The sequence below is a fragment of the Elgaria multicarinata genome, chromosome 21 (assembly GCF_023053635.1).
Source record: "Elgaria multicarinata webbii isolate HBS135686 ecotype San Diego chromosome 21, rElgMul1.1.pri, whole genome shotgun sequence".
Taxonomy (NCBI): domain Eukaryota; kingdom Metazoa; phylum Chordata; class Lepidosauria; order Squamata; family Anguidae; genus Elgaria; species Elgaria multicarinata.
The window spans coordinates 1,912,026-1,930,576 of record NC_086191.1 but is presented as its reverse complement, the minus strand read 5'-3'; the positions used below and the strand labels follow the sequence as shown (position 1 = coordinate 1,930,576).

The window sequence follows — 18,551 nt, the reverse complement described above, 5'->3', positions numbered from 1 at the left end:
TGTGGAGTTACATTATTATTATTGTGGTACAGTCCCAGTTTAAAAGCACTTTGGGGGATTTATTCACACAATTTAGATTTTTTTTAAAACACACACACTTAAACAGGAATAACCTTATAGAATTCAACTATCTTGAAATAATAACAATCCTGTGCACAATTACTCGAACGACATCCCACTGCTTTCAATGGGTCTTACTCCAGAGTAAGTGTATTCAGGACTGCAGCCTAAAAAGAGGGTTTGAATTCTGCAAGAAGTAAAATGTTCTTACGACATATTTCTACGCCCTTGCACAATCACACACACAGCCCTCAATTGCAGACACATCAAATGTTAGCCTGCTTATGGCTCCTCGCAGAGATGTTGGTATTTGGCGTTAGACCCATGCAATCGTCAAACAAAGTGTCCCCCCCTTGGTAAACCCGCAGAGGGTTTGGGGCCACTCAATGTCCGGAGCTGAAAATGGCTCTTGGAGGCCAGCGGACACTTCAGCAGTGATTGGCTTGTGCGAAGAAGCATCGGGAAGGGCGTGGCGGCTGGTGCTGCTGGTGCAGGAACTTCTCTGTTTGCTCGGCTCCTGCTAAGCGCATTGTACCTACTTCTCTCTTTGCAAGCGAAAGACGCCAACTTCTCTGGAATCTCTCCCTACTTGGTGCAGCAAGGCCACTTGGCAAAAACACAGGCACTGATGCTCACTTTTGCAACCATCAGTGTGGCGACTGTAACTCCGATGAGCGTTTCTGAAAGTTGGCCGTGGGGGGCGCTCACACCGGCACCTTTAAAAGAGAAATAACACATTTCAGCCATTGCAAGAACCATCTGCTTGCAAAGTACATTTTTGAATCCCCAAGGGTATTTTCTCTCAATGCTTGGTTCAGTGCATAGTCTTTTCAAAGAAAACCTGCTCTCGATCACATCTGAGGCCTGGAGCCGGAACTGGTCCAGTCCTGATGGATCTAGAGGAACAGAGATGGGGAAGGCCTCTGCCTTAGCTTGGGGAGGGGTCGGCTTCAATCCCCAACACCTTTAGTGAGAAGAACTGCAGGTAGTCAAGCTGGGAAGGACCGTGGAGAGCCACCTCTGCCGGTCAGAAGGGGCAGAATAAATTGAGCAACTGTAATCTGCAGCGATATACAATTATGCTTTATTTCCATCATTCATACTAGTTGCTGAATTTTTGTAGGTGTGGAATGTATTTGGCCTTGATGTTCAAGCATCGTCCCCGCAGCAAAGCCTCTGTTACACAAGCCAGCGTGGCTGTTTCTGTCTTCTCTGGGGCTCTCTGATCTCCCAGCCAACCCCCCTCAGAACTTCATCTGCCATCATAGAATCGTAGAGTTGGAAGAGGCCTACAAGGCCATCGAGTCCAACCCCCCTGCTCAATGCAGGAATCCACCCTAAAGCATCCCTGACAGATGCTTGTCCAGCTGCCTCTTGAAGGCCTCTAGTGTGGGAGAGCCCACCACCTCCCTAGGTAACTGATTCCATTGTCATACTGCTCTAACAATCAGGAAGTTTTTCCTGATGTCCAGCTGGAATCTGGCTTCCTTTAACTTGAGCCCATTATTCCGTGTCCTGCACTCTGGGAGGATCGAGAAGAGATCCTGGCCCTCCTCTGTGTGACAACCTTTTAAGTCTTTGAAGAGTGCTATCATGTCTCCCCTCAATCTTCTCTTCTTCAGGCTAAACTTGCCCAGTTCTTTCAGTCTCTCTTCATAGGGCTTTGTTTCCAGACCCCTGATCATCCTGGTTGCCCTCCTCTGAACACGCTCCAGCTTGTCTGCGCCCTTCTTGAATTGTGAAGCCCAGAACTGGACGCAATACTCTAGACGAGGCCTAACCAGGGCTGAATAGAGAGGAACCAGTACCTCACGTGATTTGGAAGCTATACTTCTATTAATGCAGCCCAAAATAGCATTTGCCTTTTTTGCAGCCATATTGCACTGTTGGCTCATATTCAGCTTTCGATCTACAACAATTCCAAGATCCTTCTCGTTTGTAGTATTGCTGAGCCAAGTGTCTCCCATCTTGTAACTGTGCATTTGGTTTCTATTTCCTAAATGTAGAACTTGGCATTTATCCCTATTAAATTTCATTCTGTTGTTTTCAGCCCAGCTCTCCAGCCTATCAAGATCACTTTGAAGTTTGTTTCTTCAGGTATTGTATTAGCTTAAAAACAGGGGCAGCATTGCCTCTGCCTAGAGAGAGGGGAGAGCCGCCTTCCTAGGTCTCTTTCAAGGAGAGAAAAAGCTTACCCCCACCATTCCAACATTGCTTCAAGGACACTGTCCTGGACGCGCTGCCAACGGGGTTCTGTGCTGTGCAGGTGACGTTCCGATCGGGGTCCTCTGAGTTGTACCAGATGGAAAGGGATCTCCCGGAGGGGCCAAGGTCACTCTCGCTGGTTGAGTTCCAGCTGAATTCCATGCCGTCTTCCCAGGGCCCTGCGGAGCAGTTCAGCCGCAGCAGAGTTCCATTCCCACCTCTGTCACAGCGGACGGTCAGGTCCGCCTCAGACAAACGCTCTGAACATACGAAAGGGTGCTAATTAGGCAAATGAGACAGATAACAAAGCAAGGAAAAGTGACGGAAAAGCAGCCGCAGGGATATAAGGAAAGCTTTGGCTTAGAGCAGAGAGAGGATAACATGTGTGGCTTCTTTTATATTTCAGAGAACGGAGGGCATTTTTGTCCCATCTCCCATGGTTCTCTAAGTGTAGAATGTGGTGTGTGGGAGCAAAAATGGGGGGTTTTCTGGCAAAAGCTTCCCCCATTCTTATTTATTTATTTATTACATTTTTATACCGCCCAATAGCCGAAGCTCTCTGGGCGGTTCACAAAAATTAAAACCATCATAAAACAATCAACAAGTTAAAAATACAAATACAAAATACAATATAAAAAGCACAACCAGGATAAAACCACGCAGCAAAATTGATATAAGGTTAAAATACAGAGTTAAAACAGTATAATTTAAATTTAAGTTAAAATTAAGTGTTAAAATACTGAGTGAATAAAAAGGTCTTCAGCTGGCGACGAAAGGAGTACAGTGTAGGCACCAGGCGGACCTCTCTGGGGAGCTCATTCCACAACCGGGGTGCCACAGCGGAGAAAGCCCTCCTCCTGGTAGCCACCGGCCTCACTTCCTCTGGCAGGGGCTCACGGAGAAGGACCCCTGTAGATGATCTTAAGGTCCGGGCAGGTACATATGGGAGGAGGCGTTCCTTCAAATAACCTGGCCCCAAACCGTTTAGGGCTTTAAATGTCAATACCAGCACTTTGAATCAGGCCCGGACCTGGACTGGCAGCCAATGAAGTTGTAAAAGGACTGGCGTAATGTGATCTCGCCGGTCAGTCCCTGTTAGTAAACGGGCTGCCCTGTTTTGTACCAGCTGAAGCTTCCGGACCGTTTTCAAAGGCAGCCCCACGTATAACGCATTGCAGTAATCCAAACGAGAGGTTATCAGAGCATGGATAACTGTAGCTAGGCTATCACTGTCCAGATAAGGGCACAGTTGGTATATCAGCCTAAGGCAATGGACGTCTGAAGCTGCCCGGTCCGGGAGCTTAAGGGAAGTTAGAGTGTTATTGTTTTCAGAGGCTGGTTTTCCAAAAGGCAAGTTTTGTCGCTAGTCGACCGGGATGGGAGGGGGTCTAGGGGAGAGACTGCCTGTTTCTTTTTAGATGGACTTATGGGTGATTTTGCCTGATACACATTTACCTCATTTCTTCCCCTCTCCCCTTTCCCATTATTCCCCTTATATTTGCTATCTTTGTAGCTGCTACCAACCAAGTTTTTATTTAGTAATTGTGCTTATGCATTAAACTTTTATCTTGGTTAACTTGAGAGTCTGTGTGCCTTTGTTCCAAAAATATACCAGTCCTGTAGTACGGAGTATTGGGGGGGAACCCGGGGGGAGCACCCCTGAGTGGACCCTTGGGAAGGACTAATTGACTCAGGCTTCCTCTTCTTCCCCACCATGTAGAGGAAGACTGAGTCAATCAGTCTTTCCCAAGGGTCTACTCCAGGGTGTTCCCCCCGGGTCCCCCCTCAATGCTCTGTACTACGTGACCGGTATATTTCTGGAACAAAGGCACACAGACACTCAAGTAAACCAAGATAAAAGCTTTAATGCATAAAAACAATGATTAAATGAAGACTTGGTTGGTAGCAGCTACACAAATAGTAAATATAAGGAAAAGGAGGAGAAAGGGGAGAGGGGAAAAAATGAGGTAGATGCGTATCAGGCCAAACCACCCATAAGTCCATCTAAAAAGAAACAGGCAGTCTCTCCCCTAGACCCCCTCCCATCCCGGTCGACTAGCGACAAAACTTGCCTTTTGGAAAACCAGCCTCTGAAAACAATAACTCTCTAACTTCCCTTAAGCTCCCAGACTGGGCAGCTTCAGACGTCCATCACCTCCAGGCTGAAGACCTAACCCAACTTATTCCAATCAGCCTTTTATCCCCATTCTCCCTAATGAGGGTGCTTGATCTTTCTTCGCACACAAAGCCCAATTAGCCCAGCCAGGAGATAGCCCACAGGGATAGCCCACATGCGTATCAGGCCAAACCACCATTCTAGCTCTTGCCCCCCTCTACAGGATGAGCGGATTGTGGGAAAAGATGGGAAGTGATGTAGTAGAGCCATGGGAGGTCATGGGGTGCACACTTGCCCCCAGATTCCTAAAGCTGAAGGCTGTGCCAGAACAGGACTGGAATAAAAGGCTCCACTCCAGCCCCAAAAGGAGCGAAGGGAAAGTCTCCCATTTCAGAGGATTCAAAACCACATGTGCTGAGTTCTGCCTATGTGATGGTCTGTTCTAGTGTGACCATATGAAAATGAGGGCAGGGCTCTTGCATCTTTAACAGTTACATAGAAAAGGCAATTTCAGCAGGTGTCATTCGTTTTCAGGCAGCACCTGGCGAAATCCCCTCTTCATCACAACAGTTAAAGCTACAGGAGCCCTGTCCAATTTTGTATCTGGTCAATAGAGCAGGGTTTCTGCAGCTTTAACTGTGGTGATGAAGAGATAATTTCACCAGGTGCTTCATGCGTACAAATGACACCTGCTGAAATCCCCCTTTCTATGCAACTGCTAAAGATACAGGAGCCCGGTCCTCCTTTTCATATGGTTACCCTAGTCTGTACAGAAAGCTTTGGGCCTGGTGGATGACATTCTCCTGGATGTGTGGGTGGGTGATTTGAGGTGGCCCAGAGCTTACTGTGGGAGTGCAGAGACAGTCCTTCTTTTGAACAGTCCTTGGTGTCTTAGTGGGGAAAGGAGGAAAGCTCCCACCACAAACATAATGAAAAGGTGGAATCATACTTACTATAAACCTGCAGGCCAAAGGTCATCCTTAATGGGTCTTCTTCTGGACTTATCTGTATTTGTGCCCTGTATGTGCCGGAGTCGTCTTGAACGAGATGACTGACTTGTAACTTCTTGCAGTCCTCAGAGACGTTCAGTCGCCCACGAAATGCTGGATGGAGCGTCTGGAGTTCGCATGGCTTTCTGGGTGACAGAACAGCAAAAGTATCAAAACTGTCGCTTCTACTATTTGTAAGCCAGAAAATGTGTGTGGATTGTTCGGCCGTCTTCAGCTGGAAAGTGACAGAGCCTCCCAGGACTCCCCGGGCTTCCTCCGCCGTTTCTTCTCCAGAGGTATCTGTGTGGTCAAGAAGAAGGCAGAAGAAAGCGTCAGGAGAGCGTCACAGTCGCACCACACTGTCACAATGACCCATGTTGGGACCTCAAATTCCCTGAAAAACTTCCTGTGTGCACAGGAGAAAGGACACAATTTCCCCCAGTCTCTTGAGCTGGTCTGTCACTTGCTCCTGCCACATATAGCTAACAGGCTAAAGAGATATTGATTGATTGCATTTCTATACCGCCCAATAGCCGAAGCTCTCTGGGCGGTTGACAAAAACTAAACCATTCAAAGTATAAAACAAATAGTATAAAAACATGATATAAAATACAATATAAAATCACAACCCAGATAAAATCAGCAGCAGTGCATAAATACAAATTTAAAACAGCGAAGTTAAAATTAATTTATAGACTGTTAAAATGCTGGGAGAATAAAAAGGTCTTCACCTGGCGTCTAAAAAAATATAACGTAGGTGCCAAGCGAACCTCCTTAGGGAGCTCATTCCACAGTCGGGGAGCCACAGCAGAGAAGGCCCTGCTCCTGGTAGCCACCTGCCTCACTTCCTTTGGCAGGGGCTCACGGAGAAGGACCCTGAGGATGACCTTAGGGTCTGGGCAGGTACACATGGGAGGAAGTGTTCCTTCAGATAGCCTGGTCCCAAGCCGTTTAGGGCTTTAAATGTCAATACCAGCACTTTGAATTGGGCCTGGACCTGGACTAGCAGTCAATGAAGTTGGAAATGGACTGGCGTGACGTGGTCTCATTGGCCAGTCCCTGTTAGTAAACCTGCTTCCCTGTTTTGTACCAGCTGAAGTTTCTGGACCATTTTCAAAGGCAGCCCTACATTAGGGTGACCATATGCAAAGGAGGACAGGGCTCCTGTATCTTTAACAGTTGCATAGAAAAGGGAATTTCAGCAGGTGTCATTTGTATGCATATCACACCTGGTGAAATTTCCTCTTCATCACAAGGCATATGGCAGCACATCTTAATCACTCACATGTTTATTTTTAACAGTTTTTAATGCTTTATGTATGTTTGTTCTGCGTTTTAGAATTTTAAATTTTGTATACTCGTTTTTATCTCAATTTTAGAATTTCTGTAAACCGCCCAGAGAACTCCAGCTATGGAGGCGGTATATAAATGTAATAAATAAACAGTTAAAGCTGCAGGAGCTATACTGCAGCTATACCGTGACCAGATTTAAAAGAGGGCAGGGCACCTGCAGCTTTAACGGTTGTGAGAAAGAGGAAATTTCACCAGGTTCCCCATATATACAAATGACACCTGCTGAAATTCTCTTTTTGATACAACTGTTAAAGATACAGGAGTCCTGTCCTCCTTTTCAGATGGTCACCCTACCCTACATATAACTAGGGCTGTGCACAGGGCTCCCAAACGGACTGCAGCAGTGGGGCCAGGTAAGCCCCCCTCCCCCCACTTACCTGCGTCCGTCGCGGTCCAGCGGCAGCTTAAACTGAGGCCCGTTTCCGCTCAACTGAGGCGGCCTGTTTCCACTTTGAGGCCTGGGCCTCAGTTGAAGCCGCCGCCAGACCACGGGGGATGCAGGTAAGCCCCCCTCCCCAATGCCCCCTTACCTGGCTCCACCGCTGTAACCGCACAGGCTGCAAAATCAGATACCAGGCATGGCAAGACAGTGCATTAAACTGCTGGTGTGATGGAGCTCATGGTGATATAAAGCAAGATCTGGGAAACCAAATCTTCCATCTTTAACTGGAAGTTGCATCCTTTACCAAGATAGTCATGGTGGAGCGCCCCCCTCCCCAATACAATGATTTTCTGAATGTATTTGCCAGGTATAGATAAAGGAAATACATACCCTATTTCTTCGATTCTAAGACACACTTTTTCCCCCATATAAACATCTCTAAAAACAGGGTGCGTCTTAGAATCGTGGGTGTGTCTTAGGGTGGTTTTTTTTTCTGTTGGTGGTACTGAAATTAGTGTGCGTCTTACAATCGATGGTGTCTTACAATCGAAGAAATATGGTATATAACGTAAACAATATGAGATATAGAGCTCCTTCACACCAGTGATTTATTGCACTCTCGCCATGCCCAGTATGTGTTTTTGCAAGGACTCACATGACGTCCTTGTCCTGCACTCATTTCACCTCTTCCCCTCCATTTTCCATCTTATTCTGGAGCGGGAAAAGTCGTGAGATTAAAGCGCCCTTCCACCCACATCCTTGCTTCCCCCCCCCCCTTTGTTGGGAGTGTGTGCTTTGAACGTGTGCTTGCTGACGAAAGAGGAGGGCCGGGCAGTTCTCCTCCTCCAGCACACTGTGTTGAAGGAACTGAGCTGGTGGAATGGGCTTTTGCTGCTCCAACCCCCACCCTCCTTCCCTGCAGAAATGGCACCCAGACGATTAAACATTGAATTAGGGTGACCAACTGTCAGGATTTCCCCAGATTTGTCCTGGTTTTTGTTCTTTCCATGGTGTCAGGGGGGATTTTCTATAATTTTCAATAATGTCCTGGAATGACACACCTTCCCCTTTAAGGCTGCCATTAGCATGGCAGGAGGGAATGACATGCTTTCTTGAGGCACATCATTCCCCCACCCCGAGCTCCAATTGAGGTCTTAAAGGGGAAAGTGGGTCATTCGTGGACATTATAGAAAAGGCCCCAATTGGAGTGGATGGTGGTGGTGCAGAATGAAATCCTTTCCCCTCCTCCACTCCAATCGGGTTCTTTAAGGTGGCGGGGGAATAACGTAGTTTCTGCAGGACTCAGAAAGCTGCTTCCCCCCCACCCACCCACACACACTAGGTGTCCTCTTTTTTGGTTTCCCAAATATGGTCACCCTAATTGAATCAGCAACATGCTAGACAACAAAGCTAGAGGGAGGTGGGGGGAAAGGCTCCCACGTCCATCAGCTGACAAGAACCAATGAAGGGGAGAGGGAAGGAGAAGGGGCGGGGTGGGATCAATAGCAGCAGAGCAAACAAGTGAAAAGAGAGGTCCCCGGTATAGCTACCAGCGTGAAAGGGCCCAGCACTTGCCATGCTAAAGAAATGGAGGTCTAAATCATGGGTACAGACTGGGGGTGGGTGGGTGGGGGGGAGGTACGCGTGATGGAGCTCAGTGGCAACTCCCATCTTATCAGACTTACTGGGGTATTTTTTTGTGGCTCAAAGAAAGCTATATGGGGTGGGAGGGAAACGTCATTTTGAGAGGGACTCACGAAAATCTGTGAGTGCCCACTAATGAGCATGAAATAAAATGCTTGTCTGATGTTGCTCAGAGAGAGAGAGAATGAACGAACGAACGAAGGAACCACGGATTGGTACAAAGCACAGCCAGACCCATGTTTTGGTGATGGCTTCATGAGTGATATAAAGGTTCATCAGTAGAGTGTTTTATTGCACGCTCGCTATTGCCCACTTACAGATGTGTGCAGGCCCTTTAGACGCCTTTGCCTTCTACTTGTTTTTCCATCACAAAATAGAACCCCTAAAATGTGACTTTTTAAAAAACACCACCACCAGAATATACCACTATCTCCTGCTATGTGCAGGAAAAGCCAAGTGATAAAAAAAATCAGCCCCCGAATGGGCCACGTGGTCTTTGTTTACTTCCTCTTTCCCATTGGGGAATAAGAAGAAGTAATGAGGTACGGAAGTGGGGGCGGAGAAGCGATGGTCAGGAAATGCGATTTCCCTGTGTGATGCTGATGCTCCTAATGAGGTTTGCTGAGGAAGGCAGGGCTCGTTCCCTCTCTCCCAAGTTGCCAGCAGCAGCAGCAGCGGCAGAGGCAGAGGCGTGCAGCGCTCGGCAGCTCCCAACTCCTGGCTGCCTCTCGCTCTCCATGTATGTCGTCCACAGGCGGCTCTGCTACAGGAGCAGTCACCAGCCGTGGAAGCAGGGAAGAGCCACCGAGAGAGGCTTCCCAAGCACTTTGGGCAAAACGTGGCACTTTGCTGCCTTCTCTCCCCGCTTCTGTTCCCGTGGCCACTAGCAAAGCTTCATGCTCGCTCTTCCCTTATAAAGGGACCCCGACACACCCCCCCCCCATGCACAGCAGTTGTGTATCTGCAGTTCTGAAGAAATAGTGGATGTAGTGCATTGCCTGGTATTCCCCGTAGTAACCTATGGCTGCGAGAGCTGGACCATAAGGAAGGCTGAGTGAAGGAAGATAGATGCTTTTGAACTGTGGTGTTGGAGGAAAATCCTGAGAGTGCCATGGACTGCAAGAAGATCAAACCAGTCCCTACTCCAGGAAATCAAGCCAGACTGCTCACTTGAGGGAATGGTATTAAAGGCAAAACTGAAGTACTTTGGCCACATAATGAGAAGACAGGACACCCTGGAGAAGAGGCTGATGCTAGGGAAAGTGGAAGGCAAAAGGAAGAGGGGCCGACCGAGGGCAAGATGGATGGATGATATTCTGGAGGTGACAGACTTGACCTTGGGGAAGCTGGGGGTGGTGACAGTCGACAGAAAGCTCTGGTGTGGGCTGGTCCATGAAGTCACGAAGAGTCGGAAACGACTGAACGAATAAACAACAAATATGAAGAACCCCAGGTCCACTTTCTGGGAGATGTTCTGAAAACAAGAGCAAGCTGGACCCCAGCTGACATTATTTGTGTCTTCTTTGCAGATTATAGTAATTTCATCACAAATAAGGCTGCTACCTTTGCAATAGCAGCACAGATTTTTTTAAAAAAAGATGTCTGCAGTGGACTGTAAAGGAGATGGTCTGCTATAGACCTTTTGTAAAGGTGTGTTACTGTGTGGTTGCTTTTATTGGTATTTTGTATTGTCGTATTGTATATTTTTGTTCCACATAATAATGTATTTTGTAATGGCCTTTGTGCTATCCATCCATCCATCTCCATAGTCCATGTTAGGAGTCTTCTATTTAAGCATTCAACTGACCTTTATGAAAGTGGCTACACTGATGTTCAAACTGGACCAAAACAAAAGTCTAACATTGAGTGGGGGGTTGGACTTGATGGCCTTAGAGGCCCCTTCCAACTCTACTATTTTATGATTAATAACCAGAGACAGATGATCACTAAAATAATATGACCCAACCATTTTTTTTTTCTAATATTACCCTTCATGGCACCAGAGAGATCACTATATAGTCTATTACACTGCTTCCCAGGCACGCATTGTAAGTGTCCTCTTCCAATTCATCATAGAGCTATTTAAAATCAGCAAACCTTCCTTTTGCTTTACGTGAATTAATCCCTGCAGCATTAATGATTTTGTCCTTAGTGAAGTGCCAGTGTGAAATTGCTGGACTAGACTTTTCACACTGGGGGTGCAGAGATGTCGGATGAACGATATGGCAACTTGAGCTGAATCTTCATCCCCCAGTGCACTAAAAAAACTAAACAGAAATAATTTAAACATTGGAAAGTGAAAAGGTTAGGGTGAAAGTGAAAGGCACAAGAAAGGCACATAAAAGCCTATTCTGGAGCCAACAAAGACACAGTGATTTGCTTTCTGTAGGTTTGGGACAAAGGAAGAAACAAACTAAAATGTAGGAATTGAGAGAAGTTCCCAGCAGCAGAAATGCTAAATTAAAAAAGCCATGAAGTGAAGTATTTGCCTCTTAAAGTTAACCTTTCCCACTCTTAAATTACTAAAGCTAAGCAAACAATTGGGAATGCTGTTTTCGTAACAAATCTGAGCTGGAAAAATGTAAATATTAATTTTGGTTCTCTTAAATTCTAGTGTACATGAGTGAACATTACACATATTTTAAAAGATCCCCCCCCTTCAGTATCGCTAGAAATGGTAACATGGAGACCGTTCCATAAGAGAGACCAGGACCAGACACAGCTGGACTGTGCGCTCCGTGTTGGGTGCAGGTAGCAGAAGTGGAATCTTCGTGAAAGGGCCAGAGAGCCATGAGAAATCCCACCCACCCTCCCAAAAAACAAGGCTTCTTCCTGTCTGTTTCAGCATCTCTACCTGCCAGTTGAGAGATCTCAGCAAGGAAAGGGAAATTGCTAAGGAGATCCGGCTGGTCTGGTTGCCCAGTTTCTCCTGTTTGCAGGTTTCCAAGGCAAAACTCACCTGCTGGCAGAAGGCACAGCAGCACCATCCAGAGACACGACATCATTACTCTTTCTTTCGACCTTCTTGTCCACTTTGCAGGCTCAAGCAAAGCTGTGCTGTGTGACAAGGCAAGAAAGCCTCAGTTCCCCCTTCCTGTTGCAGCTTCCTCTTGAAGGACACATGATCATCAGTGGTAGTTTACTGTTAGTTAGTTTACTCAGTATTAGAGTACTTATCAATGGAACCTTCTCAAACTGGGGAGACGCAACGAGTGGGGTGCCGCAGGGGTCAGTCCTGGGCCCAGTTTTCAGTGACCAGCCGCGAGTCAAGCGTTCCGCTAAACGGTTTTATTGCTTTAGTGTTTTATGGTCAATTACTCAGCCATAAATCTCTGGCCAAGAATGCAGGAGGGAGCTGCTGCTGTTTTAAGAACAGCCCAGTCTTTTAAACAGAGTCCAAGAGTTCTTAGCCAGAGGCACGTTCTGCAGCGTAAGCCTACCGGTCTGGGTCGAAGCACCAAAACAGAGGGTGTGGGCATCAAGGAGCCAAGAGTAAGCGAAGGTCCAGTCCAGTCCTAAATCAAGAGCCGAGTCAGTCATCCAGAATCCCAGGGATACACGTTCAAGCGGAGTCAATCAAGCTGGTCCAGGTCAGCAATCCAGAGTCACAGTCACGAGGCAAGGCGTCGGGGCACAGTAGCAACCGGAAGAACGAAAGGTGTTTGCTACACCAGACCAGCGGTCAGATTCTCCCTTTTCAAACCCTGCCAGCATGACCCCACCCAGATCCCAGCTGTGCCTCATTCCTCCACCTTTTGACCCAACCCCCTCCTACAGTTCAGCGTCTTTTCCCTGCCTGTTCTGCAGGCGCATGCTTTGCCTCACCACCTGCATTTGTTCTGCCCTTCTCCTTCGTCTCCTTTCGCGGGGTCTGGGTGGTCGAACCACCTCCGTCTCCGACTCAGCCTCAGGAGCGACAGGCAGAGGAAGCAACTGACTGGCCCGTGGCTCCTCCACGGGACCTGCATTCTCTTCCATGGAATGACTCCCTACCGACTGCGCACTGGTCTCTGGTCCGGCTGTGGGGGAGGCAACACCCTCTACTTCTTGTAAGTTTGCCTCCTCCTCATCTGAGGAGGCTTCCTCGGGTGCAATCCTAACACCAGTGCTCTTCAACATTTTTATTAATGATTTGGACGAGGAGGTGCAGGGAACACTTATCAAATTTGCAGATGACACCAAATTGGGTGAGATAGCTAATACCCTGGAAGACAGAAACAAACTTCAAAGTGATCTTGATAGGCTAGAGTGCTGGGCTGAAAACAACAGGATGAAATTTAATAGGGATAAATGCCAAGTTCTACATCTAGGAAATAGAAACCAAATGCACAGTTACAAGATGGGGGATACTTGGCTCAGCAATACTACAAACGAGAAGGATCTTGGAATTGTTGTAGATTGCAAACTGAATATGAGGCAACAGTGCGATATGGCTGCAAGAAAGGCAAATGCTATTTTGGGCTGCATTAATAGAAGTATAGCTTCCAAATCATGTGAGGTACTGGTTCCTCTCTATTCAGCCCTGGTTAGGCCTCATCTAGAGTATTGTGTCCAGTTCTGGGCTCCACAATTCGAGAAGGATGCAGACAAGCTGAAGCGTGTTCAGAGGAGGGCAACCAGGATGATCAGAGGTCTAGAAACAAAGCCCTATGAAGAGAGACTGAAAGAACTGGGCATGTTTAGCCTGGAGAAGAGAAGATTGAGGGGAGACATGATAGCACTCTTCAAATACTTAAAAGGTTGTCACACAGAGGAGGGCCAGGATCTCTTCTCGATCCTCCCAGAGTGCAGGACACGGAATAATGGGCTCAAGTTAAAGGAAGCCAGATTCCAGCTGGACAGCAGGAAAAACTTCCTGACTATTAGAGCAGTGCGACAGTGGAACCAGTGACCTAGGGAGGTGGTGGGCTCTCCCACACTAGAGGCCTTCAAGGGGCAGCTGGACAACCATCTGTCAGGGATGCTTTAGGGTGGATTCCTGCATTGAGCAGGGGGTTGGACTCGGTGGCCTTGTAGGCCCCTTCCAACTCTGCTATTCTATGATTCTATGAAAAGCAAACAACTCCAACGCTCAAGGGATAGTTAAGACAGAGCAGCATCTGCCAAGCGAATGTTTCCACTCCGGACAATGATCAGGGCCCAAGCATCACTTTGGGGCCCCCCAGTAGAAACTTCGAACATGCCTGCCCCACACATATGATCCCACCCCATACATACATTTCATGAGTCCTGAAATAAATGTTTTTCTTCTAATTCTGAAATTACCCCATGGTCCACACTGGGGCTTTTCTGCCCTAGCCCAGTGCCCCTCCTTGCTTTGCTATTTTTGGTTCATCCATCCCTGAGCTCTCTCTGCCTACGGATGTACACGTGGGGAATTCATTCTCATGAACATAGTTGGTGGAGGAGGGAGGTGATGTGCTACGTTATCTTGTGCACGTTATTTCCACCCATGGAGAGGGTCTCATGTGCTCCCCTAAACGGAAGCTCAATCCAGACAAAATGGAGGTGCTGCTGGTGGGCGGTCCAATGGAGCTTCTTTCATCTTCACCTTCACTAGGTACAAAAGGGAAAAGCCCCTCCACAGGGACTGAAACCGTAGATCTTCAACACTAAAAGGCTTAAAACACCTGAGAGAAGGCAAGCCTGAGCTTGGTACACAATGTGGGCAACAGGTAAGCTTTGCTACAGGAATCTTTCCAGAGCCGTGGGGCCACCTGGGGCCTGATGCTGCTGGAGAATAAAAACGACGTTCCATCCCAGTCCCTATAGGGCAGCAGCCTCCCGTGGGCCGCTCCATCACCCCATAGACCAGCTCTGGGGAGGCCCTTTGTCTTGGAAGAGATGCTGGTCTCTCTCCCTCAGAACGTCAAGCATCTTTTACCCTCTAGTGGCCCCTGCTAGGCCTGCCCTACTTGTCCTGAAACCTGCTTCCCCTCCAGGGCCTCTCCCCTATACACACACTCCCCCCACCCCCAGGTCAAATTCCCACTAGAGGACAAGGCAAGGCGAGTCAGCGTGAGAAGAACGGAAGGCAGGCAGGCAGATATCTCTGCAAACGGATTTCTGTGGGAACCATCTCCACATGTCCGGAGAACATCTCACCCGGGTGTCGAGCCCCATTCAGCCCTACACCTCTGGGTTCCCCTTGCAAAGAGCCTGGGGCCCCAATTAATAACTGGCACGTCTGCTCTGGGCAAGAAGGGCTCCTTCTCCATTTGCCAAGTTCGGTGGTCCTTCTTGCGTCGACGGAAGACCTCTGAATTCAAAGAATACAGCAGACACTTTTTTTCCACGGAGTAACATCACTTTATTAAAGTGTGACTAAGAAAACAAGGGGAGCTTTCGGATGTGGGGGAATTGCAAAAAGAGGCGGTGGGGTTTTGAGCCCCTTCAGCATTGTACTCCAGCACAGTCGCACGAGATGTGGGAACTCCAGAGCCTTGTTTTTGGCAAGGGCCCTCCAGCGCCCCGCGTGCCCTTCCTCAGCCTTCCGCCCTCCGGCAGCTTCTTCCAGCCTTGATTCCCAAGGAACGTCCAGGAAAGTCCCACTGACTCGCCGGAAGGTGGTGGGATTCCGGGAGCGGCACGTCCCCTACGCCTGATTCTCAAGGGGGCAGCAGTTAGAAGGGGCAGAAGGAGGCACAGCGGCCAAACACGGCCGGCCTGACAGCCGCGCAATGAGCAACCAGGCTGTGCCTGAGGACTGAGGCCTTCGATTCTCATCTGAACAGCTGCACAGGGGACAGGCTGAGTAGGGGGGTGGAAAGGGGCCATGAATTGGCAACAGGGAAGGAGGGAGAGGTGGGGGAGGGACATACCAGGGGGGCAATGAAAAAAGAAGTTGAAGGAAGAACAGGGGGAGAAGTTGCCTGGATGTGTATGCAAGAACAGCTGCACAACTTCAGCGGAACTGCAGAGGGCTGATTCTCAAGCCAATGACGTCCTTGCCGATTTCCGTCACCTGGATGACCAAAGGGGACGTGGTTAGCGTCTTGCTAATCTGGTGGCGTGAGTTTGGCATAATTTGGCCTTATCAGGGAAAGCGCCCCACCCTGCTTGCCTTCTCCAGGCCCCAAAGGTTGCATAGAGCCTCTGAGATCCAGACTCTGCCTGAGGCTGGCGGTAGAGTGAGGCCCACCTCCCCGCCCTACTGTAGGCGTGTTGCAGAAGGAGAAGGCAGCGTTCCAAGCCATTTCAGACTGCAAGCGGAGGATGCGATTTTTAATCCTCCATGCAAGGAGAAAACTAGCACAGCAGGGAGCCAGCTGGCCGACCAGTCGCTTTCTCTGAGGTGCTCGTTTTTAAAATGTATCCATTTGCAGGGGCCTTTTTACACGGGGGACTATAAAGAGGCAGGGCCCTCCCCACAGTCAACCACTCCACCGCACGGGCAGGCTTGTGCTGGCCTCTCTCAAAAGCCATGGCACACGCACCGTCTTCTTGTCCCGGGCCCTAGCAAAGCAGCAGAACAGCCCCTGATGTAAGAACTGCGCCCAGTAGAGGGCTGCAGGTGGGCGAGGTCGCACTTACAGTCGTGACTCTGCAAATCTGGCCGCGGAATTCGGGACTGTAACAAGCCCCGCTGAGCGGGCACTTCTCCACCGGCTTGCCCCGGTAGATGGGCCGATAGGAGGCGGCGCAGATATCGAAGGGGTTGTGCATGTCGTAGTTGAGCTGGTAGGCGTCGGTGGGGTTCTTCTCGCAGGCGGTCAGGACCTTGCGTGTCTGGAAAGGGGGGAGAACAGGAGGAACTGAGCAGTGGCCGGGAGGCACAAGAAAAGAGGACCCCGGGGTCTACAGGAGCCATTTTCCTCTTGAGCTCTTTGGCATGAACAGGGGAAGGGGGCGGCATTTCCACCAACTCTGTGAAGATCTCTCACACACACACACACCACCACCATGCAAACTCTTGTTACTCCGCCTACCCACCTGGAGTCCGCAATTTCATCAGGGTTTGCAGAGCTTCTGGAGTGGGGTGAAGAATTAAGAAGGGCACAGGGCTGTGACGAACAGGGGTCTGTACCCCCGACCCTGCACGGTAGGACCGACTGCAAGACGCCCTTTGTGGTATTCTTCGGAGGGAGAGCTGCCACCCCTCAGGTGATAAGCAACTCTGACCTTGGACAGGTGAGAATCCAGGCTTGGGCACCTCTGGAGAAGGAGAGGCCCCCTTTCCAGAGCTGCCTTTAAGTTCCTCACACCAAGGAGTCTAGCTGTGCTGGGCAAGGCCAACTTCAGAGCAGGCAAAAGAGCCAAAACCAACTCTGGCTTCCAAGGGTACATAAGAACATCAGAAGAGCCCTGAGGGTGGCTCAGTCCAAGGGCTCTGTTCACACAGCGGCCAACCAGCTGCTGATGCCCCTGTATAGTTATTCCCACCTGGGGCCCCACAGCAAGGCAGGCTCCAAGGCTCGACTTTTTGCTGGCCATCTGAAGACAGAAAGGTTTCGCAAACGAAGGCATTTCTATTGGGGGGGGGGGGAACTCCCAGAGGGGGGAATTCAAGATGACCATCGCCTGGGAGGGCCCGATCCTCCAGGCGGTTCCTGCATGAATCTTGTGAAGGGATGAGGGAGCGGGGAGAATGGAGGAGGAGGAGGAGGAGGAGCAGGAGCCCGCCTTGAATGCGCAGGAGTGCAGACTGAGGATGCGGAAGAGCCCCGGCCAGGTCTGGCCAAGGCCTCTTTGCTCAGAGACATTTCTAGCAAGGGGAAGGACATCTTGTGCTAAAGGGCCGGGCTTCCACTTGCGCCTATCCTGGAACCTCCACACGGGGTTATTGCACTCTAAAATAAAAAAGAAGGAGAACCCTTTCTAGTCAGGGCAACAGCCTGCAAGTTTGGGAAAAGAGTGTCTTGCTGGATCAGTTAAAAGGTGTTGTCTTGTGTCCCTTGCCTTTACCAAGAGGACCCAGCCAGATGCTTCCAGAAGATCAGAAGAGGCGCACAAGGGCGATGGCTCCTGCTGCCGGCGTCCTGCACTTGATGGGGACATTTTAACAACCGCTGGCAGATCTTGCCTGAATAAACCGGTTGCACCAAGTCTTAAAGAACGGCAGAAAGTGCTCGACTGCCGAGTGCCTTAACATCGGACGACCTGTTTTCAAACTACCTCCAAGGGGTTCATAGGGTGGGTGACACACATTGCTCCTCCTTCCCCTAATTGGTCTTCACAAAGATGGGAGGAGAGAGAGTGAGACTCTCTCTCACTCTCAAGTGGGGATTTGAACTGGGGAATCCGACCTCAAACCCCCACCCACCCCACTTATGAGCACCTTTGGGCCCAAAGAACACTCTCATGTGGGGATGGGAACTTGGGTTCCCCCAGATCCAGGTCTAGCCCTTCATAGAATCATAGAATAGCAGATGTGGAAGGGTCCTACAAGGCCATCCAGTCCAACCCCCTGCTCAATGCAGGAATCCACCCTAAAGCATCCCTGACAGATGGCTGTCCAGCTGCCTCTTGAATGCCTCTAGTGTGGGAGAGCCCACCACCTCCCTAGGTAGCTGATTCCATTGTCGCACTGCTCTAACAGTCAGGAAGTTTTTCCTGACGTCCAGCTGGAATCTGGCTTCCTTTAACTTGAGCCCGTTATTCCGTGTCCTGCACCCTGGGAGGATCGAGAAGAGATCCTGGCCCTCCTCTGTGTGATGTCCTTTTAAGTATTTGAAGAGTGCTATCATGTCTCCCCTCAATCTTCTCTTCTCCAGGCTAAACAGGCCCAGTTCTTTCAGTCTCTCTTCATAGGGCTTTGTTTCCAGACCCCTCATCCATGACATCACACCGGCCCTCATGGCGC

The 18,551-nt window shown here is 49.3% G+C and overlaps 2 protein-coding genes across 2 annotated transcripts in view; both read right to left on the bottom strand.

The window, feature by feature from the left end:
* Nucleotides 1-38: 38 nt before the first annotated feature.
* Nucleotides 39-11,780, bottom strand: LY9 (lymphocyte antigen 9). The gene is made up of 4 exons (XM_063145846.1): nt 11,709-11,780; nt 5,335-5,670; nt 2,256-2,525; nt 39-776 (listed from the first exon to the last, which is right to left on the bottom strand). Exons 1-4 carry the CDS (start codon nt 11,752-11,754, stop codon nt 646-648), a joined length of 783 nt encoding a protein of 260 aa, XP_063001916.1. The 5' UTR covers nt 11,755-11,780; the 3' UTR covers nt 39-645.
* A 3,254-nt stretch (nt 11,781-15,034) lies between these two features.
* Nucleotides 15,035-18,551, bottom strand: part of COPA (COPI coat complex subunit alpha) — a 45,895-nt gene continuing 42,378 nt past the window's right edge. The window contains exons 32-33 of the mRNA XM_063146198.1: nt 16,283-16,477; nt 15,035-15,713 (exon numbers count right to left, since the gene is read on the bottom strand). Of these exons, the coding sequence (XP_063002268.1) occupies nt 15,654-15,713; nt 16,283-16,477 (255 nt within the window). The 3' untranslated portion in view covers nt 15,035-15,653. The remainder of the gene's footprint in view (nt 15,714-16,282; nt 16,478-18,551) is intronic.